Source organism: Borostomias antarcticus, assembly GCF_949987555.1.
Source record: "Borostomias antarcticus genome assembly, chromosome: 29".
NCBI lineage: Eukaryota > Metazoa > Chordata > Actinopteri > Stomiiformes > Stomiidae > Borostomias > Borostomias antarcticus.
The window spans coordinates 5,186,832-5,198,699 of NC_140262.1; the positions used below are offsets into that span (position 1 = coordinate 5,186,832).

General features: G+C 48.6%; 1 protein-coding gene across 1 annotated transcript; it reads right to left on the reverse strand.

Moving 5' to 3' along the window:
* Positions 1-395: 395 nt before the first annotated feature.
* mfsd13a (major facilitator superfamily domain containing 13A) lies at positions 396-7,049 on the reverse strand. Its single transcript, XM_084459664.1, has 8 exons — positions 6,872-7,049; positions 6,684-6,763; positions 5,863-6,312; positions 5,077-5,197; positions 4,418-4,514; positions 4,140-4,311; positions 2,526-2,719; positions 396-1,855 (listed from the first exon to the last, which is right to left on the reverse strand). The coding sequence occupies exons 1-8, from the start codon at positions 7,034-7,036 to the stop codon at positions 1,608-1,610; spliced, it is 1,527 nt and encodes a 508-aa protein (XP_084315790.1). The 5' UTR covers positions 7,037-7,049; the 3' UTR covers positions 396-1,607.
* Between the last annotated feature and the right edge of the window lie 4,819 nt (positions 7,050-11,868).

Consider the following 11,868-nt stretch of genomic DNA (forward strand, 5'->3'; position numbering starts at 1 on the left):
TTTTTTGCATTTTGTTTTATATGACATTTTATGTGCTTCACTTTGTCTTGATGCCTTTAATGTCTCATGTAAAGCACTTTGAATTGCCTTGTTGCTGAAATGTGCTATACAAATCAACTTGCCTCGCCCAATGAAATTCATGCGGCGAGGGCTTTTCCCCAGGTGGTGAATGTAGTTAAAAAAAACAACATCCTCTGGTTTGGATTACAACAGTCTTACTCTGACAAGAGGGCAGAAACGGAATGGGTTCAGGTGGGCAACATTAACACAAATGGTCAGGCAGTGAGATCACTTTATTAGGGTCACAGAGATGGTTTATAAATATTAGACACTACAAAGAACAGTGGTGCAATCAGACAAAACCATGGTAGGTTACAATAGACTGGGATATTTGCTGCATACAGTAGGTCTCCTGCCGAAAGGCTTCCTTGAGATCAACAGACCTCTGGATTCTGTGAAATTCCGCCAGGAAAATCACCTTGGGCCGAAACGGTGCATTTCCTGAGTTGTTCTATTAACACTTAATGAAGGTGTCTGCAGTAATTTACAAAATTATGAAAATAGTTAATAGATAAATACGTGGATGAAATGGATGACCAAACTAAATTTAGGTAGAAATTTGTCATCAAATTTAAAACCTCAATATAATGGTAGTGTGTTGTATCAAAAAACAACCTTTGAAAATATAGCCTATGGAATGTATTCTTTGAGAGGAGCATCATACGATGTTATAATGGCACATCAGGAGTGTCGCAGCATTGCTGAAACCAAAGACATTCTGGTCAAATCAATACATGTCCCAATGAATGGTCTCCATCCAAAAATACATATCTGGGGTACAAATGTAAAACGACTGTTAAATAGCCATCTTGAATGCTCAATATACAGTATCACGGTTACTATGTTAAAAATATTTTTAAGACACAAATGGTTAGATGGCAGTTCTGCAAGAGATGGTCACAACAAGAATACATCTGTCCTAACGTTTAACTAATGTTCACCATTGTACCAGTGCAGAAACAGCATGGTAATAAAAACGTGTGCAAAGTCCATGCAATTTCCTACCGAACGCATTCTCCACTGAATTTCACTTTACAGTACTCATGCATTATTTGGACATCTTGCCTTCATACTTTCCTATCACACTGGAAAATATAAAATGGGCAATAAAGTAGCTTTGTGGCCTCGCTATAGCAAACCCCGCCGATATTGGCGAGGTCGGTGACAATTTAGTTCCTTCGTGGTAGAAATATACTCAGCCTGCGCCTTGTGACATGACGGTCCACACACTGAATAAATAAGAGGGTTTCAAACCTCAGCCCAACCCAAGAGGATTATGGGTTTGGTCCTTTCACGGTTCAAGGTTTTGATTGGTTCTAATTTATCATTTGGTCATCGGTTCACATATAAATATAAGTCTCAAAACTCTTTATATCAAAATAAGGCAAGTTTCAATAAAAAGTGTTACACTTGTTTCCTCTTCCCAACTATTCCGTGGGATTTCATTCATTCTCCAGTCTCTCCCGACCCGTGTCACGGGTGCTGCAATTCCCTCTTCCACAGGCAGAGGGCGCACTTATTCCCATGCCAGCATAGTTGGGCTCCTCTCAGAAGTCCTTCACCTCCATGAGGTTGCTGTGCTGAATCCCCTGCCTCTGGGCCTTGATGCCCTGGAGCCGGCGGCCGTGCAGGGTGAACCTGGACCAGGCCATCAGCTGCAGGAGGGCACAGGTGATGGGAACCAACACCAGCATGTAGAAGCAGCCCTGGCGGAGCGGCGTGGTCCCTGCTGGGCCGGAGATGGCGGGCGCTGACGCAGAGTCCTGGACTGATTCTCTCTCGAAGATGTCAAAGCCTGGAGACAATGGAGGAGGGAGGGAGGGAGAGAGAGAGAGAGAGAGAGAGAGAGAGAGGGAGAGAGAGAGAGAGAGAGGGAGAGAGAGAGGGAGAGAGAGAGGGAGAGAGAGAGGGAGAGAGAGGGAGAGAGAGGGAGAGAGAGGGAGAGAGAGGGAGAGAGGGGGAGAGGGAGAGGGAGAGGGAGAGGGAGAGGGAGAGGGAGAGGGAGAGGGAGAGGGAGAGAGGGAGAGAGGGAGAGGGAGAGGGAGAGGGGGAGAGAGGGAGAGAGAGACAGAGGGAAAGAGAGAGAGGGAGCAACAGAGGGAGGAGAGAGAGAGAGAGAGAAAGAGAGAGAGGGAGAGTGAGATAGAAACACACAGAGAGAGAGAGGGAGAGGGAGAGGGAGAGGGAGAGAGAGAGAGAGAGAGGGAGAGAGAGTGAGGGAAAGAGAGAGAGGGAGCAACAGAGGGAGGAGAGAGAGAGAGAGAGAAAGAGAGAGAGGGAGAGTGAGATAGAAACACACAGAGAGAGAGAGGGAGAGGGAGAGGGAGAGAGAGAGAGAGAGAGGGAGAGAGAACAACTGAGTATTAATTCACAGCGATCAATATGCCACTCGAAGTCGAGAGGCTTTTGTCTTTTTGCCCCAGGTTCTGGAGGTCCTGGTCCATGTCCCGGTCCAGGTACCGTACCTGTGTAGACGCACAGGAGCCAGGTGCCAATGAGGGGGGCGAAGGTTTGGCCAGGCTTGGTCACCAAGGCGACCATGCCGAACAGCAGCGCGGAGGCCGCCTGCTGCCGGCGGTTGATCACAAAGTCCTCGTCCACCAGGTCTGTGATGACCAGATTCAACAGCTTACAGGTGCCCTCTGTGAAGACCCGGTTACTATGAGGGAGAGAATGAACAAAAGCATCATCTAATGAGATCCAGTGGTCGTTAGATTCACCCTCGCTCTCCTCTTCTCAACAGCTTGCAACAGGACCAACTCAAAAATAAAACAGAGGTAATCAAAGGTCAAGGCATTTCTAAAAATGTGCACAGCCCCCAGTGGAAAGCCTTTCTTCACAGAGACTTTATTGTGCCAACAGGACAAGAGGCCGGGCCCACATGGAGAACCCAGAAGCTGCCCAACAGGCAGGGCCCACATGGAGAACCCAGAAGCTGCCAGTACCATGTGTACAGAAGGTTTGGTTAGACCCCGCCCCCCATAGCCTAATGCAAACCTGCCAAGTAAACAGAGAATTAACATTGGTTTGTTCAGCTTCCACAAGGGCTGGAGATAGGCCTGTGTTAGACTCTAAGGACTTAGGACTGTGTGTGTGTGTGTGTGTGTGTGTGTGTGTGTGTGTGTGTGTGTGTGTGTGTATTGAAGGAGATGGGTCTACAAATCTATTTAAACAAATGTATCTATATTTCTATTTCTTGCTGTATAGAATTGATAGAGGCCAATGGGCCTAAGAAGCAGTTAAAATAATTGTGAGGTACTAGGCCGGTATTTTGCATTATACCCATGGGTATTTATGGTATAAAGGTATTTACGATAATATACAACAGCACATATCAAAGTTTCACTCGAGATATGACCCGTCCCTGCTAACACACACAATGGAATAGGTGCACAGACAAAATCCCTCCAAAAACACCATAAACTCTCGTTTTCAAAGACCAAAAAATTGCCACAAAGTACGCTTCCTATCGGGTTAGTATGCGTTTCCGCAGTGCGGCAGGTAAAGGTTACACAGAAAGTAGAAAATAGACAGACCAAGCAATAGAAAAGGGTTCTGGGAGATGTAGCGGAGAGCAGATAAGTTTAATGAATAGATGGGCAAAGTTGGTCGAACGCCCAGAATTATGTGAATGGGACGATTATTCACCAAGGCGATGCATGAACTCACACGTTGTTTATTTGCTATTATAAAGAAAACTGTCTCTGAATGTATCTTTGTATTTTGATCTTCAACTCTCTGGGGGTTTGACTACAGCACCTGCAAGCTGGCGATAAATCTGATCTAGTGTGTTCGTCTCTGGGATGTTTTTTAGGGCTTTTCAGCTTTAATGTTATAGGACAGTGTAGAGAGACAGGAAATGTGGGAGAGAGAGAGAGGGGAGGACATGCGGCACAGGACCCGAGTCGGGAATCGAACCCGGGTTCGCCGCGCAAAGGACTAGCCTTCATATGGGGCGCGCCTTACCCGGTGAGCTACCGGGGCGCCCCCTCTGGGATGTTTTTGTCACAGGCTAGTCTCTCACCCATCAAACCTAAAAGGACATTTTGAGGTCCAGAATGTGTGTGTGTGTCAGATACCTGGCGATGAAGATGCACAGCAGATACACCTGGTCGGCCCCCACCAGCAGCATGACCACGCTGAGGCCCAGTTTGAGCAGGAAGAGCCAGCGGATGACCTGGTAGACCCCGTAGCGCTGACACAGCGTCAGGAAGTACATGTTGTTCAGGTGGGGCGCGATGTAAGAGATCCCTGTGTGGAGCAGATTACCATCAGAGTCAGTCAGTCACACTGGGGCTTGAAAAGGTGTTATAAGCGACGTGAGGCTTTGGTGGCGGAAGGAACGCCTTCATCTCACCCAGTAGAATGGAGCCTGTAGAGGCAGAGATGCGGTCAGAGAGCAGGTGCTCCAGGAACAGAGGAAAGAAGTTGCTGTTGAAGTGGCAGTGAAACACCTGAGCGGGGAGAAGCAGAAGAAAGAGGATATTCACACAACTGATACACCAAAATAAGGAAGTACTCATTTCGGGCGGCGGCTGTAGCTCAGTTGGTAGAGTGGATCGTTCAATGATCGAAGGGTCAGTGGTTCGAATCCCAGCTCCGACTGTCCACATGTCGAAGTGTCCTTGAGTAAGACACCTAACCCCAAATTGCTCCCAATGAGCAGGTTAGCACCTTGCATGGCAGCTACCGCCATTGGTGTGTGAATGTGTGTGTGAATGGGTGAATGAGAGGCCGTTGTAAAGCACTTTGAGTGCCGCTAAGGTGGAAAAGCGCTATATAAGTGTAGTCCATTTATTCGGGGGGGGGGAAAGGTTTACTGGATGTGACACTGCTCTACTACCAAGAAAGCTCTCAAAATCTTCCCCCAGGAACAGCAGCTGTTGAATGTCACCCTCCAACACGGCAGTCGGCGTGGCAGAGTAGTTCTACTGAGAGCGGGCCGGCGTACGGTACGGCTTAAACTGCTCATACGCTCTCGTGTAGCCATATCACGATCATCCCATTCCCACACACCTGGACGAGGTTCATGGACGAGAACCACATGAAGTTCCTGTGCTTGGCGAGTTGCCTCAGGTAGTCCCCCAGGGTGACGGGCTTGTCCAGCGGGGTGACCGGAGCGTGACCAACGCTGAGCCTGCAGGGAGGGGAGGACCGGGGCGGCAGAGGGATGAGTACCAAAATAAAGAGATGATATTCAGTTTTGTCAACACACTCAACACACAGCCCACGGACACACACACACGCGCGCGCACACACACACACACACACACACACACACACACACACACACACACACACACACACACACACACACACACACACACACACACACACACACACACACACACACACACACACACACACACAGCTGCATGTAACCCAAGCAGGTTTCGCTGGTAATCACATCTCCGTGCCCGACATACAAATGAGTGCGTATCAGTGGCCCTCAGCTCACATTTCCTCTCTACAACAGCAGTCACTTAAAGGAGCCGTTAGAACGCGCGTTCTGACCCTGACCAGGGCTGGAGAGGGCCTAGCTTCTGCTAGGGCACGGAGATGGGAGAGCATTCTTCAAGTAATCTCTAGATCATCTAAAAGTCAGAAGTCAGAGATATCATGAGAGCTGAAACTAAATGGGTGCTTTTTAACAACTGGCCGTGGACGACAGCTGGAAATCATCCGCGTGGGCTAAAGCTGCGCCGTTTACTGTATAACACAGTAAATTAACCGGGACTGTCCAGGAAAATGAATAAATAATAAATGAATGAATGAATGAATGAACGATGATGTCACACGTACTCTTTGAGTATCAGCGCCTCCTCGCGCCTCAGCCGCGCCTCGTTCTGGAAGCGGTGACGCAGGAGGCGGGACGCCACGGCGAAGCCCAGCATGGACACGCCCGACAGGCACACGCAGAAGACGCGGAAGGAGAAGAAGTCCCCCTTGTCCCAGAAGCAGTAGGACAGGAAGACGGAGAGCGAGCCCAGGGCGCTGAACAGCGAGCAGTGGAAGTTGAGGCGCGTGCGGTCGCTGGCGAGCACGGCCAGGTCGGCCAGCAGGGCGTTGTGGTTGAGGTCCACCACGGTGAGGAAGCCGTCGTACAGGCAGAGGCACAGCAGGAACTGCAGGCCCGGCCGCGCCCACGACACCCAGAAGGCCAGGAAGGACAGGGCGAACAGGGGGCCGTTCCTGGAGAGGGCCTGCAGGCGCCTCAGCACCACCTCCGGGGTCGTGATCTGGGGGCCAGACCTGGACCGTGGGGGAGGGGGGGGGGAGGCAGGGTGAGGGGAGGTGAATTAACAGACTATAGAACATGAGGCTGAGATGGCGGTCTGCAGAGTAGTGCCTTCAAGGAGCGAGAGAGAGAGAGAGAGAGGGAGAGAGAGGATGAGGGAGAGAGGGAGATGGAGAGAGAGGGGGAGAGAGAGAGGGAGGGAGAGAGAGGGTGAGAGAGATAAGGAGCGAGCGAGAGAGAGGCAGAGAGAGAGAGAGGGGGAGAGAGAGAGGGGGAGAGATGGAGAGAGAGATGGAGAGAGAGGGGGGAGAAAGAGAGAGAGAGAGAGAGAGAGAGAGAGAGAGAGAGAGAGAGAGAGAGAGAGAGAGAGACACGGAGAACTTACTGTGGAGAGCTAAGGAAGTCGCGATCACTCAGCCAGCCGAAGAGGGGGTCATTCAGACTGTTCCATATCAGGAACACGGTCTGTGGGCGAACAGGAGGGGAAAATCACACACGACGGTCGAACCAAAAAGACATGAACAGCGAAAGCCTTCCCGCCACGCGCCGCCAAGAGCTCGGACTCCCACTCACCTCGCCCACCCAGAAGGAAACCTTGTCGATCTTGTAGACGGACACGAAGGTCTCCACGTAGTAGAGCAGGAAGACGTTGTGGAGGATGGAGACGAAGAGAGCCAGCGAGCCGTAGAGCACTGAGGTGGGGATGGCTCGCCAGCAGCCCCAGAACCTCCGGCCCATCCTTCTCACTCACGCTCGCGCTGGTCCCCGCTCTGGTCCCCTCTGTCCCCGCTCTGGTCCCCTCTGTCCCCGCTCTGGTCCCCTCGGTCTCAGCTCTGGTCCCCTCTGTCTCGGCTCTCGTCCCCTCTGCCGCGCTGCTCATCCCTCAGTCCGCCCTCCCCCGGGTCTCTCCCCTCGCCGCCTCCTGCCAGAGCAAAACAAACAAGGGACGCAAATGGCGGGAGAGCGGACGGGCAGACGGCGGTCGACGCCAGACGCAGTAAAAACGTGGACACCGAGGTGTGAGGTCGCTGTGCAAACTGGGAAATGAGTCGTCTCTCTCTTACTCACCCACACACGCACACACGCGCGCACACACGCACACACACACACACACGCACACACACGCACACACACACACACGCACACACACATTCAGGGTAATCACAACTGACAGACCCAAAGAGAAGTTTCCATTACAGAGATCAGGGTCCTTCAACAATGCTAGATTCACCGGGTGCTAAACACACAGTCTAGGTCACACAGGGCTTGTGTAAGCTCCTTGTCTGCTGGCATTGTTTCAGGCGGGGGAGGACATTTCCGTAGAGAATGACTGGGTACTGTATTCATGAGATGTTTTGAGCAGAGCTGTACTCTCCTCAGGCCTGCCTGGACCCAGTTAGATGACAAGAGGGTGTAATTCGAGCCTCTCTTCACTGCTGAGATTCTGGTCACCATGACAGTCTGTCCACCCCGGCCCCATAAAAGCCTGCCCTCTTTCACACAGGAAGAGCTTTGGCCCCTTTTTGCGCTCGCATTTAAACGTGTACCCTCTCTTTACCCTGGGGAGCAGCAAAGGTGTAACCTAGCCTGGCTCTGTAGAGAGTGGTACGGTCAACTGGGGGGGGGTGGGGGGGGGACATCTACACCAGAAGATGCAAGACCAAGGCCAACAGGATCATGAGAGAGCCCAGCCACCCAGGAAATGGACTGTTCTCTCTGATAAGGTCAGGAAAGAGATACCGCACTCACATGGTGAGCACAGAGAGACTCAGTTAGAGCTTCTTTCCGCAAGCCATCCGGCTCCTGACTCTAACACCCCCCCCCCCCCCCGGGATTTTATTTATTATATCTATAGCTGTACATAACTCCCCCCCAGGTTATTTATATATTCATACCCATATACAGCACGTACATAATCCATCCAGACCTTTATCTGTCGCATCCCAGCTTCATTTTATATGTATTGTGTTTGGTGGTAATTGTAAAATTGTAATTTTCTAAATTGTAAATTTGTAACTTGTAAATTTGTAATTGAGTATTGGCGTTTATCTGTAATCGTGGAGCCGGCAGCAACATTTCACTGTCACTGTACACCGTACATTACAAGTGACGAATAAAAGGGATCTTGAATCTTCTACATCTGTCGTGATACATCAAGAGGATGTTAGCCTTTAAGTCAATTTGCTGTTCAGTTCAGAGTGTACCAACAGGACTTCTAAACCAATAACAGATGACAAGGCAAGTCACATAACTTTACGTGACTTCTAAACCAATAACAGATGATGGTGGAGACCAGGAGTCTGAAAAGCATAAGAATCTATTTTTCCAATTTCCTGAGAAGTAGTTTGTCATCTGTGGAGCCGTAGACTGTTCCCTGCTATTACCCTTGTTAGTCTCTTACGAGCTGAGGCCTCACACGTGGCAGACACGGAAAAAAAACCCTTTAAAAATAGCATCAGTCTGCTGGTTGCACACCTGTCTCCATTACTCCACACAGGCTCACACATGCCTGGGCCTCATCTCATCTTCAACCACACTGCCTTTCAACAGACAACTGTGAACAAAACTAGGAAAAACTTCTAGCAAATTTCACTATGTCTTGTCAACACAGCGCACACAACAAATGCCCTCCGCTGCCTGCAACCAAATGATCCTATCACATCAATGTAGTCAAGCAAATCAAATCAGACTTCCACCCACCACGGAAGTGTATCTTATCACACGCAGGCTCAGTACGACGTTCCCATCTCATCTTCTATCTGAACCGGTGGGAAGAAGAACAGTAGCAGGACTGGGTTGACAGGTGCATGCTGGTCAGGTAAGTAGGGCGGGGTAGTATCTGAAAGTTTGGCTGCTGGCTAATGTAACAGTGTCCTGTGGGGAGGCTTCTTGGCAGAGGGAGCTCATGGTGTGATCATGGAAGAAACCTGTTGTCTTGCCCTTCTCAACTTCCCCAGGGAGGGAGGGAGGGACCAGGTTGATGATGATATCTGACCTGTTATTGGTGAGCAACAGTGGGAATCCCATTCTCATCACCAAATTGACCTTGGTCGGGTTTCACGAACGCGTTAAGAAGCTCTTAACTCCAAAGTACTTCCATGCAAAGGGTTGCTTAAGAAGGGTTCCTTAATAAGGTTCTTTATCGGGAAACCTGGTCCTTATCATTCAGAAAAATACACATTCCATGATACTAATCCCAGGGGGAGCGTTTAGCTGAACTAGTTAGCTAGCTAGCTTCCTAAAGATCAGACAGCCATAGATAAAACCTTGATTATCCATACCAATCACTGTTGTGACACACATTAAGTTTGCCAACGACGTTAGCTAGCAATCTGGATTAATAGGCTCTGTGCACCAGCTTCACTACTTCCTGAAAGTCACTTGGCATCTTTATTTCCTGTCCTATATGATTGGATGAAGTGATTAATCAGGATTAAGTGATTAATCAGATGTGTGGCAGACCCAGCGCACACCTGATTAATCACTTAATCCAATCATATAGGACAGGAAATAAAGATGCCAAGTGACTTTCAGGAAGTAGTGGAGCTGGTGCACAGAGCCTATTACGTGGCTAACTAGCTCCCTTCTTGGCTAGTTAGGTAAATCACAGCCAGTTAGCAAGCTAGCTACAGTAACCAACTAACCTTGCACATAAGTGAAATCCACACACACAATGGTCGTATATCTCAACTGTCAAATTCTGACACCTCTAGTTGTAGTTCTACTGTAAACTCGTTGTAGTTCTCTAAGCTACAGGTTGTTGGCTAGCAACCAAATTATGTGATACCGTGAGCTCCATCAGCCGTTGGGCTAAATCAAGATAGCTAACATTAACTAGCTCAATCAGCTAGCAGTAGCTAGGTAGCCACTATAGTAATATCTGATAACAGCAGTTTGATTAAAGCCCACACACAATGAAAGTTAACTTACCATTTGCGTAAAATGGAACCACTAAAATGCTTGTAGCCTATGTTTTGTTAGTGGTGGTGAAGTACCTGATATATTTGCGACAGAGGGGGATGGTTTACGGACCTGTAGCCTGCTAGTGCTAGCCTGCTAACTACTAGGGAACACGTCACTACTGTGTTTACCCAGGCCACGCCCCCCAGGCCACGCCCCCCAGGCCACGCCCCCCAGGCCACGCCCCCCCAGGCCACGCCCCCCGTGCGTGCGCGAGGCTGGTCACAACTAGGTTAGGATTTCAGAGTTGCCCCCCCCCCCTTCCCCCCCCCTCCCAACTAGATATGGGGAAGAGAAGGGGTATGGCGCCACCCAGAGACATTTAGTGAAATAATGCATATTGATGGTTTGATGGTTATTGGTGACATGACATGATGGCGTGCTGAGATGTCAGGCAAGAAGAACTGAATCCGTAGATGTGTATGATCAATCAATCAATCAATCAATCAATCAATCAATCAATCAATCAATCAATCAATCAATCAATCAATCAATCAATCAATCAAGCAAAGCTTTATTTATGATCATGATCAACCATCTATGGAATTCAGTTCTCATAGCCAAACACTCATTTGCATCAGTGAATCAAAACTCTCTCTCTCTCTCTCAACTCGATTTAATTCAAATGATCTTTATTGGCATGGGAAACTTTTATACAAGACAAGATATACTAGAATAAGGACATGTGTTAACAGAGCTGTGTGTATAGGTCACAGTGGTAGGGACATATCTTCACTCCCTGTCAAAATCTACTTTGATCCTTCATCTGATGAGGTTGAGAATCTCCAATCTCAGTCACACAAAGTTCTCACAATCTAATGTAACAGAGTGAAGACCAACTAACTAACCCACTGCTTGCACTGTGTATGCTCTCTCATTCACTCCCTCCATGCAAACTGAGCCAGGCAGTCACCGCAAGTAAACGGGAAAGAGGTGGGAGGGAAGTTCTGAATCAATACAAATGCACACCGCAGTTCTGAGAGCAGTAAAGAGCTGACTGGCTGCTCCCATAAAGAAAACAAATGGAGAATTCCTCCAATTGCGACAAAATTGTATAGTAGTGAGGATATAGGTCGTAAAGTGGGTAGGAGGGAAAACCGGTGGTGCGTTGAAGTGTGTGTGTGTGTGTGTGTGTGTGTGTGTGTGTGTGTGTGTGTGTGTGTGTGGATATGGGGGATCATCTCATGTGTGAGATAATAAGTCATAATGTGTGGGTGGTTCTAGCTGTACTGTATTTTGCAACTTTGGTCAATAAAAATGTATAGTGTAGCATTAGTGGGTGGATTTATACCATGTTCGGATGTAGTAGGACAGAACTAGTGAGAGAAAATGAGTATATATGATAGAAAATCTGAAATATAAAAATGTTCGATATTATTGTTGAACAATTGCTAGAATCATTCGTTTTCATCTCGTGGGATTTCTCCTTATGATTTTCCTACAGTAGCCTATTCGGATCCACTACGCCCACAAGGTGGCGATCAATGCTTGGCAACATACTGTAGGTAGCCTACCATATTCATTTAAACAATTTTCAAAAAGAAAATAGAAAAGAAAAAAAGGAAGAAAAAACGTCCTCTACTACTGTAGGTAGCCATATTCATATAAAC

Excerpts from the sequence above, each read along its gene's own strand:
- mfsd13a (XM_084459664.1), bottom strand. The coding sequence starts at position 7,036 with ATGGGCCGGAGGTTCTGGGGCTGCTGGCGAGCCATCCCCACCTCAGTG. Across the intron at positions 6,764-6,871 it reads TTTCCTTCTGGGTGGGCGAG|ACCGTGTTCCTGATATGGAA; the intron begins GTGAGTGGGAGT and ends GTTCGCCCACAG. Across the intron at positions 1,856-2,525 it reads GCTCCTGTGCGTCTACACAG|GCTTTGACATCTTCGAGAGA; the intron begins GTACGGTACCTG and ends CATTGTCTCCAG.